At 44.4% G+C, this 21,903-nt stretch overlaps 1 protein-coding gene across 1 annotated transcript in view; it reads right to left on the bottom strand.

Moving 5' to 3' along the window:
• Positions 1-21,903, bottom strand: part of GPR158 (G protein-coupled receptor 158) — a 192,377-nt gene that overhangs the window by 84,391 nt on the left and 86,083 nt on the right. The window contains exon 3 of the mRNA XM_054991964.1: positions 6,962-7,064. Within this exon, the coding sequence (XP_054847939.1) occupies positions 6,962-7,064 (103 nt within the window). The remainder of the gene's footprint in view (positions 1-6,961; positions 7,065-21,903) is intronic.

Raw genomic sequence — 21,903 nt, 5'->3', positions numbered from 1 at the left:
TTAAATATCAGAAAATCATCTTCCTTAGAGTACGATGGAATAAAATCTGGCATTGTGGGTATTTTCTTGATTGAGATCTGTGTTTCTCAAAGGATGGGGTAGTCCTCCTTGTAGCTAAGGACATGCTATGGGGGCAGTGGCCAGATAAAGTTATGGCACATATGTGTATTTCATCACAGTTTGTATTTATTTATTTATTTATTTATTTATTTATTTATTTATTTATTTATTTATTTATTTATTTATTTATTTATTGTTCACCTTTCTCACTGAGACTCAAGGCAGATTACATAGTGTGAGATTAGTGCAGTCAGTACCAAGGACATTTCCATACAGTGTCACTGACATTTCCATAAACAATGACATAAGGTAAATAAATACAAGTTTACAAAGACATAGCATTAGCAAGGATCCAATACAGAGTAGACTGTGTTCTTATCTAATCACACAATAAAGAGGACACAGATTAAGTCTGGGGTTCCCACCTATATCAGATGATTAACACAATCAAAAAAGGATTGTGTGTTTGAATCCTCACTCTTTTGCGGAAGTTTGCTGAGCAACCTTGGGCTAATCATAGATTCTCAGACCAACCTACTTCACAGGGCTGTTGTGAGGATAAAATGAAGAAGAAGAGCTGCATTGGGCCCCCATTGGGAAGAAAAGTAGGAAATAAACAAAGTAAATAAAATAAATAATCTTCCTGACCCTTATTGTGCAAAACTCTTTCAAGGTCCAAAACCCTTTCAGGGCTTGGCCCACAACATGACAACTTTTCACTACTTTCAGTGGGAGTTAAAGCAGCTGAGCCACTACCAGAGCTTCAAAAAGAATGAATAGGGCTATTTTCTAGCTTTTGCATCATGAATTGAAATGCTAAGAGAATTCCATCTGTCCTGCTGTCTCAGCAGCCCCCTCTCCTTACCTCTCCATTCTGCCTCGACCTACAACTGTGCAGCCTCACAGAAAGCAGAAGGTTTGCAAAGTTTTAAGAGGAAGGAGCATCTGGCCAGCAAAGACCTTGATTATTAACGATGGTGAGCAAGCAAGAACGCAGCTTGACTTTCGGATTCCTTGCTGGGTTTGCAGAGCTGGCAGTTAGATAAACAATCTTTTTTAAAACTAATGCACTGAGGAAATTTCACAGAGCATCCCAGGCTGCAGAAAATGAAGCTCTGCTACAAATTCCAGCCTGAAAAAATTGTACAATAACGGAAGGAACCTAAAATTCACGTTTCAGATAACAGCACTTTTAACTAAAAAGGGGAATCACCTGAACTATAACATGGAACTGTAATTAAGCAAAACCTGTCCAAGTTGCATAAATAAAACACAACCCATCAAATCCTATTTTCTGATTCCATATGAAAACAGGACCTTTCCCTCTTCTTGTTTTGGTTTAACGTTCCTTGCCTTCCTGTCTCTCTCTTTCTCTCTTTGCATTTGTGTTTTCTTGCTCTAAGAACATTTTATACTCTGATACTCCTGTCCAGATCCATCACTCTGCCTGTCAGGCCTTGCCAACATAGTTATACAAACGGACCTTCAGGTTATGCTGCAGCCGCTACCGCCACCAGCCCCTCGCATTTTTTTCAATGACAGCGTTTTCTTTGATGCCCAAAGTAAGAACCTTTTTGTTCTACTTTACTTTGCAGCAGAGGTGACAGGCCAGACTTATATTTGGAACCACTGGTGGAATTATGCTGCTAGCGCGACCTCATGCTATACTTGTACACAAGGCTTTTTTTCAGCAGGAACGCAGTGGAACGGAGTTCCGGAACCTCTTGAAAATGGTCACATGGCCCGTGGCCCCGCCCCCTGATCTCCAGACAGAGGGGAGTTTAGATTGCCCTCCGCGCTGAGTGGCCCCGCCCCCTGATCTCCGTGCTTGGCAGCGCAGAGGGCAATCTCTTTTTTTTTTTTTTAGAAAAGTTTTTTATTGGGTTAGAACATTATTATTTTTACATTACATTCGATTTTCCCCAAATTTTTCATTTCTAACCCCCTCCCTTTCCCCCCCTTTTGTTGACTTCCAACAGCTTTCCCACCCTCTGTCTCTTTTCCCTTACTTCTATTAAATTCCTCTGTCTAAAACAGATATACATTCTCCATTATATTAAGCAGTACATCTTTAACTCCCTTACTTATTATACACCCAAACTGTACGTCTTTGGATAAACAATTTATCCCATTTTCCAGTTTTGAATATTTCTATATATCATAAACCATAAAAATTTCCCACATTTAAATCAAACAATTTGATTTGTTCTCTATATATTACTCATTTCATCTTTTTACGGTAATTCTATATAACTCATAATCAATCAATTTAACTCTTCTGTACCTTCAGTTTGGTGCGTATAAATCTTATCAAAGAAAGAAAATATTGTTAGTTACTCAATCCTCATGTTTAAACCTTATCCTTAATTATTCTTATCCTTAAGAATAATTTTTATCCTTAAGCGCAGAGGGCAATCTCAACTCCCCTCTGTCTGGAGATCAGGGGGCGGGGCCACCAGCCATGTGACCATTTTCTCCGAGGGCAACCCACTGAGTTCCACCACTTCTTTTCCCAGAAAAAAGCCCTGCTTGTACAAATACCAGCCAAAAAGAAAGGGAAGTCAGGAAACTACAGCTCCAAGTCTGGGCACAAGTGTTCTAAATGCTGACGCTGTCCTAAAATGTTCTCACTAGTAGACTGAGAGGGCAAATAAATGATCAGAATTAGATTCACTACAATGGACTGAATTAAAATAAATGCCAGCATGGTCCTCTCAATAATTCTGAAAACAGAGAAAGAAGAAAAATAAAAAGCACAGCATTGGGTCTAAATGGTGACCAGATCTGTTCTTCATTGGCCTGGGTCTCCAGACATGGCCACCATGCTATTCAGACAAGCATTTCATTGGTGAAGTTGAGGCATACCATTTCTACCTATGTAGTACCTTTTACCCCACCCTTCCTTAAAGGATGGCCGGGCAGCATACATAGTTCTCCCACCCCTCATTTGATCCTTACAACAACCCCGTGAGGGATGGTACATTAGAAAGTAAACAGGTTGCATTCAAGTCCCCCCAGTGCCAGAGTTGTTAGGTTCTCCTTCATTTCAGCACATGCAGTGCCCAGTTAGAATCATGACCATGGTGCACATAGAGAAGGAGCTTCAGCCAGGGGAGGAAGCCTCCAAAGAAAGACAGTGAATGGCCTGGAGAGCTTCCCCCACACTCAACTCCACAACAACACCATGCACAGAGGGCAAGAGCCACTACCGCTGAGAGTTGGTGGCCATAGCAATGGGGGTGGAAGCTACAGCTATTGCAAACCAGCAGCCCCTTCCTTACAAGAGCCACTGCCCCCAGGATCACACAAAGCAGACAGGCACAAAGTGGAGGAGGGTTGCTAGAGCCATGGCTTTCTCCAAATATCCCCTGCCCATATTGTTTGAGGTTGGAAGACAAGGTTGGAGAGGGAAGGATGAAGCCTCTTCTCTACATGCATGTGGCTGTGATCCTAACTGTACACTGTACATGCAGGAATTGAGGGGTACCTGAAGCCCACCAAGTCAACCAGTTGTTGGGACTCCCCCCCTTCCCAGCACACACAGGCTAATCACATACTTCCTGACATCAGGCTCTCCTGAGGTGAAGAACAAGCATGTACTCTGGGGTCCCTGGAAAATGTGAACAACTGCTGGGCACTTCCTAGAGCTGCTGGATCCCCTGCCCCTCCACCCTCCGCCCTCTGACACCACTCAACCAGCCAGCAGAGGGGAAAGTCAGGGAAACAGGCCTCCTGGGTGCAGTCCTGCGGCAGTGTGATGATGTCACTTGTGGGAGTGACGTCATTGTGCCACCTTGGGAGCAGTCCTCTGCTTCACAAAAAACCAATTTGGGCTCAAATCAGGCCCGTTTGAGGTCCAACTCAGCCCACTGCGTGTGGGAGCACACATGGGCTCTGCACAATGATGTCATTTCCTGGAAGTGACATCAAAAAGTTACGTGCCAAGTCCCCTCTCCCACTGGGAGGGTTTGGAGACCTGTCAACCCTAGTACTCCCACATATAAATAGGGAAGTAGCCCCTCCTGCAGAAAAGGGGCACTCAGAAGGCAATCTCATCAGCTGCTTCCCCATTCAGAAGAACTCCAGAGGCATCTCCACAATTGGCAATAATAACAGTTCTAAAGCACAGAAGAATATCTACCCATAAAAGTATTATTTACCCATAAAAGTTGCCTCAGTTCCCTGGTAACTTTGTAGCAGGATCATCCCATCTTACTGCTCCTGTGATGCTGCACAGGACTCTCAATGGAGACTCTGAGCGGGCCATAGTCTCTGAACCACTTTTCTTCCTTCAACCCCTGAATCCCCAATCACAGCCTGGGATCATCGCATGCAGCGTTGTTGTGCGTCCTTCATCTCCCTCCATCGGACCCTTTTGGAATCCTCCTCCCTTTCATTTGATTTCTTGCTCCTTTTTTGCCTCTTTATCAACTTCCTTCTAGAATTCATGGAAGCTTAGGTAATACGCTTTGATTGCATATCAACCGTGTGTGAGAGACAGTGTGTGCTATGAACTGATATTTACTCCAGCTCTTGTTAGTTTTATTCCTGTGGTATATTTTTTCCAAGAAAGGTCAATTGGCTCTCTTTTCCTGCTGGTCTCTTGCTGACTTCCCCATCATCTGAGTAAGAAGCACTGTCCAGATTGGGACCCTGGTATACAGCAGGCAGTGATCCTAAATATAGATGGCCCAGAGGTGCAGGTTTAGCCCAACAGGCAAAGACCTCTGACATTAAGGACAATGCCTTTTGGGCAACAAACCCACAACACACCTATGACTGTATTAACTCTGACACAGGTTGGGTACTAGGGTTACCAGGCCATGCTTGGCAACCAGCGGGAGACTGAGGGGACAGGGGCATGGGGTGGGGGCAGCCATCAGCAATGGCATGACATCACTTTAAGGAAAAACCCAGAAGTGGAGTCACACCACTCTAGGAATCACTGAAAACTCTGTAGTTTTACTCTAGAGTTTCCAGCGATTCCTAGAGAGGCCTGACATCACACCATCAACCCGACAGCCATTTTTTATTTTCTCCTGATGCCCTCCAAGAGGCATCAGGAAACAAGAGGCAGGGGTGGGGCATCATCCATCCCCACAGGGGAAATAACAGCCCTAGTGGGGACCAAGAAGTGAAGATGGGAGGGAGGTGGGAATTACTTTTCCAGGTCACCCATGGTGCAGCTCTATGCAGTTTACTTCATTCAGCCTGAGTCAATTGATTTCAATAACTCTATGCACTGCCAATGAATTCCATGGTGAAAAGTTCACGGTTAACAGGTTTGAACCCAGGTATCCGCAGGCCTAATTCAACATTCTTAAACAGTTTACTATACCGGCTAGCTCAGATTCCTAGCCTTAAGCAAGTTAGGTAGTAACCCTTGTGGATCTAGAGACACGAAGCAAAATATGCCTAGACATTTAAAGAGAAAAACCACAGTTGTTCTACTCATCAAGAAAAGGCAAATCAATGATTGACATGTGGGATAAGCAATGATACACTCAGGGCCGGCGGGTCCATAGAGGCGGGTCCGGCAGCCGCCTAGAGCACTGAGGCGCAGGAGGTGGCGCTGGGGGCAAGGGCGCATGCCATGGAGCTGGTGGCGGCAGCGCTGGCAGCTGAAAAGAAGGGCTGGGGACCCGCCTGCCCACCACCCCGGCCACCTGCTGTGCCTGGCCCACTGCTGCTGTGCCTGGCCAGGAGCGCATGCTGGCGGCAGTAGTGCAGGGCAGTCTGAGCAGGCAGCCTCCCAGCCCTTCCACTCAGTTGCCCTGTGCTGCTGCCGCTGCCTACACATAGCTGTGTGTAGAAGGGCTTGGAGGCCACCTGCGCGCCAACCCAGCTGCCTGCCGCGCTAATGGGGCTGGCTCGCAGCAGCATGTTGCGTGATGACATCACATGCAGTGATGTTATCACGCAGTCCGGGTGTGAGCATGCGCGTGGCAACAGCCCGGAAGCTGCCCCAGCCTCAGGTGCCAGAAACTCTGGCACCGGCCCTGGATACACTGCTCTTGTTTCCATCTTGCCCACACTGTCCAATAGGAAGGCACACTTTCTAAACCACCACCTTCTGCTCTGTCAATCAGAGCTATGCTTTGCTCTTCTGACAACTTCAGCAGAGGGAAAGCTGTAATGTGCAGACTTGTATGCTCTATCTTGATTTTCTGCCTCTTAGACTTTAACTTGCTTCTAAAAATAAACCATTTTAAAGAAGAGTTGCCATGCCCTATTGCAATTTTCTAAGAAAGCCCAGCCATTGCAGTGCCCGAGATAAATCTAAAGATATCAACCCCATACTTTCCCCCTTCCCTAGACCCAAATCCCATCCTTCCATCCATGTTATAACCCCCTCTTTTCCTCCATCCCTCCTCTGAAGTCACTTGCCAAAGGAAACATAACAATGAAAGTGCTTGATTTGCATAGGTAGAAAATAATTTGCAAAATATGCAAACTAGGCTGCCTAGATTTGAGGAATATAGCAACCTTAACTTCTGAAGGTCTGGATGCTGAGAAATCCAGCAGCTATTTTACATAGCATTATTATACAAAAGCAGAATGCAAAGGGGAAAAAATAGCAAAATATTCACTTTCAAACAGGGAACGAGCTTCTAGTCTCATGTAGGTGCCTAGAACCAAAGGGATTTTAAAAAATATTTTAATATTTATTTACAAATCAAATCTGCTTAAAAGTAGGTATGTTTTACAGGATTCTCCAGAGCATCACAGACAACAAACCACAAGGCTAAAATTCCTTAAGTGATTGTATAATCCCAGAATTGCAGGCCATTGGGAATATACTGTATAACCCTGACAAGGATAAAAAGGAATCTTGCATTATTAATGCTCTCTCTCTCTCTCTCTCTCTCTCTCACTTTTCAACTCAAGTAAAGGCACTTACTCTGAAAGCTGTTCACTGAAAATATTTCGGGATGATAGAATCCAGCCTTGCAAATGCATTTGTAGGCTCCCAGCACAAATCCAAGACCTTTAATTGGCATACACTGTAAGAAAGAAAGATAGGCAGACAGATGAAAAAGAGGCCCAATCCTTTATCTTGTATTGTATATCCTCATCTTAAGCCTGGCAATATAAAAAGGGGTTTCTTTTACTGAAGGTAAACCAGGGTTTAAAAGAGTCTGTATGTGTCAACAATCCAAAAATACATAGTTGTTTGCAGACAGGATTTCAGAGTCAGGACTGTTTTTCCATTGATATATATACAGCAGCATATATGAAGGGAGAACAACAGGTTTGGCAAAAATGAAAATAGCCCCTTTAGCTTCTGACTTATTGGATCAACATTGTGGCACCCCTAATTGACACAGCATCCCACATTTGCACTGCAAAAAAAAATCTTTAGAGGGCAAATTAGCCCAGTTCTAAGTTAGGGTTGTGATGTGAACCTCAAGTGATGGGTGGAGGATCTCCTGGAATTACAATTGATTTCCAGCCAACCGAGATTAGTTCCCCTAGAGAAAATGGCTGCTTTAGAGGGTGGACTATGGCATTATACCCAAATGTGGTCTCTCATTTCTCCAAACCCCACCCTCTCCAGGCTCCACCCCCAAACTCTCCAGGAATTTCCCAACCTGGAGCTGGCAACCATGTGTTCTTTACATTTACAACATAAACAGTTCTGCCTACAATATTATAATGAGTATTGCAGTATGCATAACAATATATCTAATTCTCATTACAGCCATATTTGTCAATACTTAGATATGGAGACTGGAGCCATAAACAGACAAGACAGATCTTTCAACAAGCCTGAAAAAAGTCCCAGGTATGCAGAAAATCTCAAAGTCTTTAAAAAAAAATCCCCTGGGGAGCCCTCCCCTATAATAGAAGCAGCCCCTGTAGCTATAAAAAAGAAATGCCCTCTCAGGCTGTTGCTAGGGAAATACATTTTTAGCAGTTGTTGTTTCGGTCAGTAAAAGTCAGGGGGAGGGAGCAGGGCACTTCCCAGGAGGGTTTTGGCCTTTGAGGGAGGACTCACCATGGCCAAATCCAGCAGCAACCACCAGGCAAATAACTACCAAACAGCTTGCATGCTGCTTCTATTGTTGTGAGTAGGGCTGTTTTTGAGCTGGAACGCCCCGGAACTGTGTTCCGGCAGCTTTTTAAAATACCCGCGTGACTAGTATCATGTGGGGATTTTTAAAATGGCCTATTTGGGCCATTTTGAACCTGGATAGGGCCACTGCTGGGAGGGTTCCCCCACCTGGCACCATCCCGATCCTGACCGTTTCGGCCCTGACCCAAACTGTTTTGGGCCCTAAATAGGCCCAAATTGGCCAAAATGGCACCGATCCGGGCCATTTCAGCTACTTTGGGCCCATTTAGGGCAAAAAATGGCCCAGATTGGGGCCAGGATTGGGCTGGTGCAAGGCCAGGGAAAGTTCCCCCGCCCAGCAGCGACCCAATCCAGGCTGTTTTGGCCCTGATCTCGGCTGTTTTGGGCATTTTGGGGCCAAAACAGCCAGGATCTTGCCTGTTCCAGGATGAGGAGAGTTCCCCCACCCGGCAGCGACCCAATACAGGCTGTTTCACCCCGAATATGGGCCGTTTTGGCCATTTTGGCCCATTTAGGGCCCAAAACAGCCTGGAATGGGGCCAAAATGGCCCAGATCAGGGCTGAAATGGCCAGGATTGGGCTGGTGTCTGGTGGGAGAGGGTTCCTCCACCCAGCAGTGGCCCGTTCCATGCCATTTTGGCCCTGATCTAGGCCATTTCTGCCATTTTGGGCCCATTTAGGGTCCAAAATGGCCAGGATTGGGGCCGAAACGGCCCAGATCAGGGTGGGTTCCTCTGCCCATCATCGGCCTGTTCCAGGCCATTTTGGTCCTGATCCAGGCCGTTTCTGGGCCATTCTGGCCATTTTGGGCCCATTTAGGGCCCAAGTCGGCCAGGATGGCACAAAACAGCTAGGATTGGGCCTCTGCCGGGTGGGGGAACACTCCCCCATCTGGCAGCTGCCCATTCCTGGCCATCTTGGGACCCTTTTGGCCATTTTTGGCCCAATCAAGCCCAAAATGCCAGGATCAGGCCCAAGTCAGCTGGGATCAGGCCACTTTTTGGTGTTGGAGTGCTCTTCCGTGTGGCAGCAGCCCATTCCAGGCCGTTTCTGGCCCATTTTGGGCCCAGAACTGCCCAGATCAGGCCCTAAATGGCCAGGTTCAGGCTGCTGCCCTGTGAAGGAGTGCTCTTCCGTGTGGCAGCAGCCCATTCCAGGCCGTTTCTGGCCCATTTTGGGCCCAGAACTGCCCAGATCAGGCCCTAAATGGCCAGGTTCAGGCTGCTGCCCTGTGAAGGAGTGCTCTTCCATATGGAAACAGCCTGTTCCAGGTCAATCTGGGCCGTTTTGGGCCTGTTTTGTTCCATTTTGGGCCTGAAATGGCCCAGATCCGGCCACTGGCAGGTGGGGGAGTGCTCCCCCATGGTGGAGCGGCCTGTTCTGGGCTAAATTGGACCCCTCTATGGAACGCAGGAATGCCACATCTGTGTGGTGACATCACTTCCCAGAAGTGACATCATTATCCAGTCCCAGGAGCGCATGCATACTGTGCGCACGCGCATGTATTTAGAACTGCACCACCTCCACCCAGGAGTTGCCCCAAGTGAGAGTTCCCCCACCTCTTTCCCCAGAAAAAAGGCATGGCTGTGAGGATAAAATGGAGGAGAGAAGAAATACTGTAAATTTTGGATGGCATGGATGAAAACAACAAAAACTGATATACAGTGATCACAATGGGCCCCTTGAAGCAATGCTTGTTCTACCCTTCCTTTCCTTTCCACATACAGCTGTGGTGAATGGTCGAGCTGTCCATTATTTGCCAAGTTAAAAGGTGACAACTAACCAACTCGATATGTAAGTGGACTAGGTCCAATGGAACTCTAAACTGTGGCCTCCTCCTGTAATAGAAACTTGTGACAGATTTGTTGAGGCTTTGGGTAAAACCACACTAGGACTTCTTCAGTCATCTTAATTCCTCACGGGGAACTGTCATTCATTACTTTTGTGAGACTATTAATTGGCCTCACAACCATTTCCCTTCTCCTTTCTTTAAGTCACTCACAAGTAAGGCATGATTACAACAACTGTGCCTAGTTGTTTTTCTACTAGCCTCTGGTACACCAAGGGGAACTGTCTCCAAATAGGAAGGTTCAGTTTTTAGCTACCGTGGTGTACAGCCATTGTTAGACCTATCCTTTGTGAATGTATCTAATATGTTGAGGGGGAGGGGTTACAATAGAGGAGACAGGAGAGAATTAAAGAAGAGCTGAAATCTTGTCCTTGCAGTACAGTTGCTGGAGCAGAACTCATGGGGAATTGCAAACCACACTTTTTCATTAACTTCTGCTTGGATATTGCATATGAACAACAGCTTGCACGGTCCAGTGACACTTCTGAATGGTGGAAGCATGACTGCCTATATTTTAGATCCTCTTTTTTATGCAACGTCTTTCAAAGGAGCTCTGCTGATTTATCCCTCAGTACTAATTATTTTCATATCAGGGAGAATATCTGTAGATACAGCAGATGTAGATAGCTTTTGAAAAAGGCAGAAGCTTTGCAATGCCATTATGATTTCTCAATCAAGATAATATATTAATATTGGAAAAGATTAATATTGCTTAAAATCCATTCTGCTAATGAATAGAAATGATTGTCTCCTCTCTTTTTAAACTGACCCCAGAAAGTTTCAGCTGATCATATTTCAATGTACGTGCATAATGTTTTAAATAAACAAAACATTCATTGCTCATTTTTTCTTCCCAGAGGCTATTGTGGTGTGGGAACAGAAGACATTTCTGTGCTTAACTAGAAAGTACCTAGAGCCAATCTAAGGTAGTGGAAAGTGCCGTCAAGTTGTAGTTGACTTATGGTGACCTCTGCTGGATAGGGTTGCCAGGCGTTTATTTAGTGGAATGTATAGTTATTTAGTGGAATGTATGGGGGAAGTGTGGCTAAAATACAGGACATATGAATGACCAGAATTTTTGTGCATGGAGGAGGAATGGCTGACCACTGGCATGCAGGAACTGGCATCAGTACCAGCAGGCCTTCTTGTGCCACCTCCTCCTCCTCCTCCCTGCTTCTAGGCAACCCAGGGGAGTGGCCAGCCCAGCATCCTGTATCACTGCCTCCTCCCATCCCACCTGCTTCCAGCTTTCTGCCCATTGGGGAAGTGGCTGGCCAGCCCACTCACTCACCCTGCCTCCTGCAAGCAAGGGAAGCAATTAACTGCCTGGTCCACTGAGCCTCCCACATGCCAGGGAAGCAGCCAGCCAGCCAGTCTGCTCATTCACCCACTTGCTCACCCAGACTTCTGCAAGCTGGGGAAGTGCCCAGCCAGCACACCCACTCACACAGCCCCTGTGTGCCAGCAGTGATGTCACAAATGATGCCATCATGCTGGAGTCAGAGGTGCACTTGTGAACAAGAAGGTGAAGGTGAGTGCAGCGTGGGCACATCGGGTTTTTTTTTTTTTTTGCACAGGCCAGGGCTCATTTGGAGGGGTAATGCACTGGAGCACCATTCCAGAACATCTGAAAAGAGATTACGTGAATTTTGGCCCAGCCCACATGATTCCTTTTCCTCCCTGCTGCCTCCCTGCTACCCGTGTCATTAGCAGCAGGTAGCGACGGAGGCAGCAGCACCCCCACCCCCACACCCCCATCACCGCCTCCTGGATTCCCTGGTAGGAACCCAGGGCAGGGACGGCCACATGCAGGGGGAGGGGGCGGCCGTGCAGCCTGTACTCCGGGCCTGCAAGCGGTGAGGGCTCTCCAGAGGAGGGTAAGCTGCTTTCAGTTCATTCTGCTTTATTTTCATTCGTGACTCATGAGTGAGTGAGAGAGAGAGAGAGAGAGAGAGAGAGAGAGAGAGAGAGAGAGAGTGAGTGAGTGAGTGAGTGAGTGAGTGAGTGAGTGAGTGAGTGAGTGAGTGAGTGAGTGCAAGCCGGGCTGCTGGGGCTGGCTCTCCAGAGGAGGGTAAGCTGCTCTCAGTTCATTCTGCTTTATTTTCATTCGTGAGAGAGGGAGAAAGAGAGAGAGAGAGAGTGAATGAGTGCAAGCTGGGCTGCTGGGGCTGGCTCTCCAGAGGGGGGTAAGTTGCTTTCAGTTCATTCTGCTTTATTTTCAGGAAGTACCTGGAGATTTTGGGGGAAAGGGGCCTGAGGGGTGGGTGTTGCCTTCTGACACACTTCCGGTGATGTCAGGGTGTGTGTGGCATATGCAAATGCCAACGACACACTTCCGGTGATGGCAAGGGACGGGGCATATGCTAATGAGATATGCTAATGAGTTATGCTAATGAGTTCCTGCCATTCTTTTTCTATGAAATGACCCCTGGCACAGGCCATCTGGCAACCCTACCCAGAGGTTTCAAGGCAACAGACTAACAGAAGTTTTTGCCCTTGCCTGTATCTGCATAGCGACCTCGGTTGTTTTTACAGGTTTACTATCCAATTACTAATCAAGGGCAGCCCAACGTGCTGTCACTCGTATGGACTGGAGAACTTACAATGAACGCCCTCAGTCGCTCCATTTAGCTCCAGAAAGCTGGGCAGGGGCCTTCCAGCTTCCCTTCTGTCCAATTTGTCCCGTGGAAACTGCCAGAGGGGTCTGGTTGGCCCTCTTCTTCTACATGCCCTTCCAAGGTGAAAACAGAGGGGGAGGGAAACCGAAAGCTGCTTCTCTCCCCTCACATAACTCTGGAGCTGAAGAGAGCAACAGGGCACTTTCATACTAAATTCTCCCATTTATACATGTAACAGTGAGTTGTGTCAGGCACCTGTGTCCTGAACTTTTGTCATACACAACATCTAGTTTGGCTCTTATTTACAAGAACTAGTTGGAAGATCCAGAGGAAGAACTTAGACTGGTGTTATAAAATAGTGACAGTGCAATCAAACAGCGTTATGCCCCTTCTAAGTCTACACCAAAGTCTTGTGTCACAGTCGTGTTTCGTAGTGGTTAGAGTGCCATACCAGGATCTGGGAGACCAGGCTTAAATCCCCATTCAGCCACGGAAGCTCACTGGGTGACGTTGGGCCAATCAACACTCTTGGCCTAACCTACTTTATGGGGTTGTTGTGAAAATAAAATGGAGAATGTGTGAGCCACTGAGTCATCATGGTGGAGAAAAGTGGGGCATAAATTAAGTAAATAAATAAATACTTGGACAAAAATATTTGATGAGGAAAAATAGTAAGTGAAGGGTAGTTGAAATGTAATATTCATACAACTTCAAGGCATTACAATGGAAATTATTTTTACTTTAAAAAAATTAAAGACAACTTAGCATGAACTTTCTTTACATTGAGTGATTCTGCATACGTTGGATAATGCACTTCCAATCCTCTTTATAGATAATTTGGAACGGATTTTTTTGTGTGCGGAACAAAAAATCCACCTCAAAAGATTGATAAAGTGCATTGAAACTGCATTATCCAACGTGTGCAGAATCAGCCATTGTTTAAATTGATGAAAAAACCTAACAGCACAGAAGACTGCTGATACCCTGTTTTTAGCACACCCAAAGAACCCTGCATGATACGCCGTGGACGTAGCTGTCCACTCATCTGTTTCAACAGAACGTAAGTCTTCTAGGGAGGTCAGTGGTATACTTCAGTTTCTCTATCACTCTCACTAGCATAACTTGCATTACTTGTTAGTTCCCATCAGAATGGCAATTACAATATCGATGTATTGTCAAAGGCTTTCACGGCCGGAGAGCAATGGTTGTTGTGGGTTTTCCGGGCTGTATTGCCGTGGTCTTGATCACGTGTCAAGACCACGGCAATACAGCCCGGAAAACCCACAACAACCATCAATTACAATATCCCTTCTATCATGTGACAGAAGACATAATTATAAGAATTTTACCTTTGGCTGAGCAGATCAAATCAAAACTGCCTTAGTGGCCCTGATGAAGGCCGGAAGGCATGGTATACATTTTGTAAATAAATTTAATCTGGATTAGTATATATATTTGTTGTTTTATCCCATCCAGGCTTGGTTTACAAATCAAAAAAGCATACATGTATACTTCCTCACAATTTGTAGGGATGGTCCCCTAAAAGGCATCAACTACAACTTTGAAACTGCCACTCTTGGCTAACATGGCTTTGGAAATGGCTGTTGTTAATTTTATGAAACAATGAGTATTTAGAAATGGAAAAATTTCTGCAGGAAAATAAAGCAGTGGAAAAGTTTCCAGAAAATTAGTTACCCCACAGGTCTGCATAGGAATCAAAATGACCTCCAGGGATATAGCTATGCATCACCTATACCCAGTATATTCACTGGAAAATGAGAAAGCTGTTATGTTGTCTTTGTTATTTAGAAACTGACAGGTGCATACTCATAAACCTTGTTGATGGGATTGAGATTTTTTGACAGAGTTAAAATTAAAAAGAGAACTCACTTCTATTATTAATTACACACATCCGGGGCTGCTTTGATTTGCTAGAGTGCCCACCTGCACATAGAGGGATGTGACAAGCTACATGCATTAAAAAATATTTGAGGCAACACTACAAGAAGCTTTGCAAGGCGGAGGGTGGCACATTCTCACAGTCTAAGATGCTCTGAATGCTCAGCATTCAGTCTCCCAGTCACCCTTATGAAAATGTCCACAAGCAGATAAACATCTAGCTGGGCTACCTTTAAACAGAGCCACATGTTACTAGAGAAAGAAGGAAACGATTGATAAGAGGCCTTTTAAACCACCTTCTTCATAGTGTTAAAATGAAACGTATCCGCATTCAGCCAGTTATTTAAATTTATACACACACAGCCACAAACACATGCTCTTGAGCAAGAAGTGCTCCACTCATCCTACAATCTGAGCCCATTGTTACCTATTAAATTCAGCTACAGGATTCTTCTATAAACATTAAATTAAAGCAACGGTCCAAGCACAGAAAGGCATCTTGCCCAGCAGCCTAATTAGACCACAGCAGAAATGTGGCTTTCCAGCAAACATCACAGTTGCTCACAGAGTAATTTATTTCACTACTCCGAGGAAGGACAACCATTTTTCCTTGAAGTGTTTAACAGTATTAAAATCTACCAGATGACAAATTGTATCAATGTGTCTATGGCCAAATTAATCTCTTATACACACAATAGATCAATCTTAGAATTTTTTTAAAAATGGACTTTTTTTACAATGTAGTTGAAAATTAAGAATAACTATTACTAAAGTAGATCAACCATAAAATTAACATTTTAAAATTTTGAATATAAAATGTTGAATATATGTAAAGTAAGGGGATGGAGAGGAAAAATGATATGTAGTATAATATGCTGTTATATATTTTGTTTCGATCGTCATTGAATACTGTTATATATTTTGCTTATGCTATTTTACGCACTGTTTACTGTCTTTTCTGTTTACTTTCTCCCCTCTTAAATAAAATTTAAAACTAAAAAAAATCTACCAGATGTATTGTGGCATCAGTTTTGTGAACTGCTGGTTGTTTCATTGCTGCCTCCATGAGCCTCCATCTTCGAGACTGGTAACTATCACCTTCCACCAAATTGCTTTCTCCCCTTTCCTCTCTGATTTCTTCTTAGTTAGCCTCTTATGTGTGCAGAGTGTGTATGTATGTTTGCCTTTGTATTTCTCTCTTAACAACAACAACAACAAAACAACAAAACAACAATAAACCTTTCCAGATGAACTGGCTGCTTTATTTCAAGAGTTCTCTTAAGAGAATAATCCCCGTTAACACACATGGAGAATCCCAGTTACCTTCTCTTGTTTGTTTCCTTTAAGCTAATTCTCCAACTAGCCTATTTTTGTAACTATTAGGGGCTTAGTCTCCTAATCATTCTCCAAAATGGCACACAACATTACCTATAAGCAGTGTCCTTCTTCTAATAATATTGGACTATACAAATCTAACATCAAAGATGGCATTGTTCAGAAAACAGTGGTAAAAGACTTCACTCTTCCAGGACATTCTGTTGCTGACCTCAAAATCAACATCCTTTTGAAGTCTTTTTGTTGAAATTCTGAATTTGTTTCCCATGACAGGTGTTAAATTAACAGCATAACTAGAACTCCATATCACAATGACCACCCATTGTGAATAGATCACTCTGTTCTTCTCTTAGGCTTATACGCTGGGCCAAACTAGACACTTCAATACTGCTGCTCTGAAAATCAGTCAAGGATTGATGCAGAAGAGAATCTTTAACCCTTTCTTCTCAAGCTTCTTCCACTATTTAGATCATCTGAGGAAGCTGCAATTAGTAAAACAGCAAAGACAGTAATTTTCATATTTTTTCTTCTCCCACTGAGGTAATTACTGAGGAGGGCAATGTAATATGTTAAAGAAGCAGGGAAGGAAAGGGTTAGACACCTCCTCAGACAGCAACCTCTTTCCCAATCTTCAAAATAACTATATGGGTGTGGGTGCGGGGAGTGCTGATTACTTTTTTAAAACATCGAGAGAGATCCTAGTAACAGGTCACTAGCATCTAGTTCAACTATTAGAATGATCACAGACCTAACTGCAACATCTTTAATTTCATAGCCTTCAGGTCCCATGCAACAGAGAACTCCTCATTAGACATTGGCACAAACAGAAAAAAATGAACATGGTGTTGGTTGTTCATTGCCATCCACAAACAATGAACACTGAACATTGACAAACATGATCCTGTTCACAAACATGTTCATTGTTCATGGGGGCCAGCAGGCTCTCCTCCAACCATCAAGATCCCTACTGCACCACTCCCAGAAACCCTACCTGAGCAGGCAGCAGGAAATATACCAATAATAAATAATAGCTTGGCCCCAGAGCCTGGCAGCAGCCCTGGAACCTGAAGGGGTAGATCCCTATCCCACCACACACAAAGAAAATTCAAGCTCCAATGCACTCACCCTGTCTCTCTAACAGCAGCTGTCTCTCCCTGAAAGCCAGAGCTGGGAGCCCCCCTCCCCGCTGGTCTTTTCCTCTTGTAAGAAATTTGGAACTCCAGTCCACACTTGGAAGGAAGACCTGCCTATCAAGCCAAATTGGAGTTAGATTGGGCTTTCCAGGGCAACAGCAGGAGTTCAGACAGAGTTCAGACAATCCCTGCCTGAGTTGCCATGGGAATTGATTGCAGGTGCCAGACTGTCTGGCTTGACGAACAGCAATGAACAGCAACGAACGAGGCTTGCAACGACCAGTTGTTCGTTTAGAATGGGGCCTCACGAACAGCTTGTTCGCGAACAGCAGATTGGGCTGTTCGTGTTTTTTTTTTAGTTCGTATTGCTGTTCGTGCCCATCTCTACTCCTCATACAGTCTGGCTCACAAAAACCTATACCCTGAAATAAATTTATTAGCCATTCACGTGTCACAAGTCTTTGACATCTAGCAAACTCTTATCATCTATAAGACCTTTTGTGCTTGAAGAAACCTTCAACTTCCAGCATCATGGAAATTTGTCCTGACAGCAAAAAAAGATAGTTCAGATAGTTAAGGTCCCAGGCCCTTAATAGCAATTATCAACATGGCTAAATGTGTGGATACTTAAATCCAGAGATTGGAGCCATGATCAGACAAGATAGATCTTTCTACAAACCTGAAAATGGTGTGGGGCTTAACAGGCAGTTGAATACAGTCAGAATATGCCACCTGTCTAGTCCCTAATTATCAAGCAGAGATCCCTGACCCAAATTCACATAGGGCCCTCTCTCTCTCATCTTTCCAGGGGCTTTATCAGACAGGCAGCCAGCTACCTGTCTTCACTACCCCTCACCCAACTACAACCCAGGGCTATTGGAGAGAGGAATATCAGTGTTTACTTCCTATATATCTATTTTATTACATTTGTATTCTGCTCTCCCTGAAAGCGAGGCTCAGAGTGGATTACAGTAGACTTATAAAACAGTAGATTTGTAAAACAGGCAGCATAGTAATTAAAAGACTTCAATACAAACATTGGGGCATTCTTATTGCACAATCCCTCTATGTATGAAATCCCATGGCCCCGTGGGGGTGGCAAGCTGCTTGATGTTCAGCAGACCAGGGGGATCATATCCCCCTCTGGTAGGAGGATGATTAGGGGAGGGAAATGCTCACCTCAACCACTGTATGCCTGGCAGAACATCTCCATCTTGCAGGCCCGGCAGAAAGATAGTTAATCCTGCCGGGTCCAAGTCTCTACAGACAAAAAGTTCCACCAGGTTGGAACTCAAGGCGAGACAGACCACTGTGAGGCCAGGGATCACTTGTGGATATGCTGGTCCCAGTCCATTATGATGCCATCATTTAGCTAGTTAGGTCCACTGGTCATCATGACCAGAATATTTGAGGTTTGTATGTGTGTATTTCCCCTCAGCCAACAATTTCCAGCCAGCTAGAGTTAAAGAGAAACAAGACTAACTTTTAATAACAAGATGTTTAACACAAGAGTGAAACATTTAAAACACATAGATATATTGTTTTTTAGAGGTGCACATGTAACCCCACACTTTCATAACAGTGGATGGTTATAATATAAATTAAGAGGTGTCAACAGCCAGCTATTATCTACTGTTACTCCTCAGCAGCCACAAAACCTACTCTCCCACTCTCCCCTGCCTTAACAGATTCCAACTGACACCAGCCCCAGCATTCCACCAGCTCTCACTGGCTGTTCCCCAGGAGAGTTGGAGCTGGAACTATTCCTGTCTGTCACCCCTAGGTTTGCAGAAAATTCTGAAAAATAAAAAATGAGGGGTTAAGTCTCCATAATAATAGAAGCAGCTGTACTTTTAAGAAACAAACACCCTCAGTGGCTGTTGCTAGGCAACTACACCATTGCCATCCTTCAAAGGGGGGGTGCCTCTCCAGGGATGTTTTAGTCTTTTACAGAGGGTTCAATGAAGCCAGGCCCAGCAGCAACCAGTGGGTGACTTATATTACTACACAACTTGCATGATTCACCCCAGACTGTTCAACAGCAGCCATCCCACAAAAGCCAGTGTGGTGTAGTGGTTGGAGATTCAGGCTAGGATGTGGAAGACCCAGTTTTGAATCCCCAGTTTCTCACAGAAAGTCATCACATGACCTTGGGCCAGTTATACCTTCTCTAATAGACAAAAAATAAGGAAAGCCCTTTGGTGGCATTGGGGAGAAAAGAAATGGCAGCTGTGAGAGGCTTGGGTTTGGAAAATGGCACCAAATGTGGGTAGGCCCAAGAAAAATCTGCACATTCCTGTCCATGCAACATCTACCAATCTTTGACTGTGGGCTTACCGTTTGTCTACTTATGGTGAGCAAACTCCCGGGGATTTGATCTGTTACCTGCCACTATTCCAAACAGCAGTGGGAGAAAAATAAAGGGGAAAAAATGCTCTAGCCTAGTCACTAGCATGTCACTTCTGGGTACAACCTGGAAGTGACAATGGTAGCTCTAGGAATCCCTGGAAACTGTATGGTAAAACCATAGACTTTTACCATAAAGTTACAGTGATTCCTAGAACTATCATTGTCACTTGTGGGTTGTACCCAGAAGTGATATGGTGACATTTCAGCCCCCTAACCTTCCCACTGACTATAACATTTCCCAAAAAATTGTAGCAAAGTAGGTTTAGGAAAGATTGCAATGAAGCAGGGGGAAATCCAGAGAGCACACAAATATACCACAATACCCTCTAGGAATGCTAAAACACTGCACTTTGATACCTAAGTCAGACTAAATTACCCATGTGGAAGCAGTCTTAGTTGATGACTGAAAACAATGCCAACCTGGAGAATATTTGATGTACAGTTTTTACAATATTTTTCCATTAAGTGGAACTACTGTTGAATATTTATTATGCACCATTAGCTTTCTGATTTTAAATGTTCCTGCCTTCATTCTTTCTGCTATTTTATTTTGTTGTTTCAATTGTAGTTGTGCCTACGAAAATGCTGTCTTGATAGGATAGGCAGGATAGAAATAGTTTAATAACTGAAAGTAAATATTGGGGTGAGAAGTGGAGGCGAAGCTTTCTTTCCAGACCCTTCAGTCAAATCTGACGGTCCTATAGCTCCTTCAGTATAAAAGGCAACAAGGTGATATTTGAATGGAATGGTCTAGGAAATCATTAATCACATCTGAATATTTTTTCTTCACCAAAAACTTCAAATATTTGTCGTGACCTTTGTAGAAAACACCATCATTGTTTTGGAAATTGTAGCTGTCTGTGTAAAGACAAGTTATCAAAGCACTATCAACAGGGCAGGTGGAGGAGAAAATAAAAGAGAAGGCTGAAGCAAAACACTCCCTTTGTACAGCTTTCTATTCCAAGGATACTTTGCTTCCTTCTCCACAATAACCCAGAAACCTACTTTCCCCTATTATAAATGCTGAATACTTTTAGCCCTGCCATATAGCTTCAGGCATTTCAAATGCAGGACTATTTTCAGTGACACCACAGTACAAAACAGCCACAGGGAAGTGCGGGGTGGAAGGCGCTTATCTGTGGTTTCAGGAAATTATTTTCAAGGCCAACAGTATGTTCTCAGCTGTGCCAAATAACGGCAACACAAAAACAACCGTTCCTGCCCCAATGGCCCTTATGACAAGCATATGCAAAACTATTTAAGGAGGAAAAGAAAACCAAGGAAAGAAATCTCACTTGCACAGATCTAATTCTGCCCATATTCAAATGTGGCTGCAGTTTAAGGGATCCATTCAAGGCTGGATGGGGCAGCCTGCCCAGGAAATTGCCATATCTGAGCAGTTACTGCTGCTAGTGGGCTCCTTTCTTGAACTTTTCAAGGTTTTGGAGATCCTGTGCTGCTAGGAGGAGGTGGTCACAGAAGCAGCTTGGGAGTCCACTCCAGGTGCTGAGGACAGAGCTCACTCTGCGGTGCTAAGAGGAGTTCCGCTCTCCTCGGGAAGCTTAAGTCCTGATTAATTGTTATGTACCCTTTACCCACATATCAAGCTGAATCCTAAATGCTTGTGGTTTGGTACTAGTTAAACAGCTTGCTATCCTTGTGAATCCAGTACAGTCCTAAAAGACTTAAAAGGGTGCAACACTGCTTCAGACCGTACTGCATCAGCTTTATCTGCCTTGATGCATACACCCTGTTCACTCTTGCTCCTGCCAAGCTCTTCAGGCCTGCTCTGGCTTTCGTTCCCATAAGGAACCTAGCCTCCTGCCCTGGCACAAGCCCTGACCCTTCAGCACCTCCCAGATTACCTTTTAAAATTTCCTTTCTTTTCAATGATGCCTTTATTCTTAGCCAATGACATCCTGACATGTTGCAGCAGTATATGTGTTCAGTGGCACCTTAAAGATCAACAGGATTTTCAGAGTGTAAGCTTTTGAAAGCCACAGCTTCCTTCTTCAGACATCTGACTCTGAAGAAGTGAGCCATGACTCCTGTTGGTCTCTAAGGTGCCACTGGACTCATATCCTGCCATTCTACTGCAGACCAACATAACTACTCACCTAAACTAAAATGTTGCATTTGCAGTGTTTTTCTTTAAAACATTTTAAAGGAGCCAGAGAAAACTCAAGCATTTGCACACTGAATTTATTATACTACATTGAATTAAAATGGCTTTCTGAATTCTTCAGCCCCTTAATGGTGACAGAAGTGACAACGGGTGACAGTATCCCTAGGCAAGAACAGACTATGCATATGATATATTACTTTATTAGGAGGGAAACTGTGGTGTGCATAATCTGTTCTACAAGCTGAAGATATACCTTGGGCAGCTTCCTCTTAATTCATTTTACTGAATAGCTTAATGCTTACGAGCAGTTACCAAAATGATCTGCGGAACAGACAGCTCATCTGGAATGCTGAGAAGTAGGTTCAGTCCATAGAAGCCACAGAAAGAAGTGACCAAAC

This window comes from Eublepharis macularius, chromosome 11 (assembly GCF_028583425.1).
Source record: "Eublepharis macularius isolate TG4126 chromosome 11, MPM_Emac_v1.0, whole genome shotgun sequence".
In the NCBI taxonomy this organism is placed as follows: Eukaryota; Metazoa; Chordata; class Lepidosauria; order Squamata; family Eublepharidae; genus Eublepharis; species Eublepharis macularius.
Note: the sequence above shows the minus strand (reverse complement) of the source record. Positions and strands in the feature narration are given on the sequence as shown.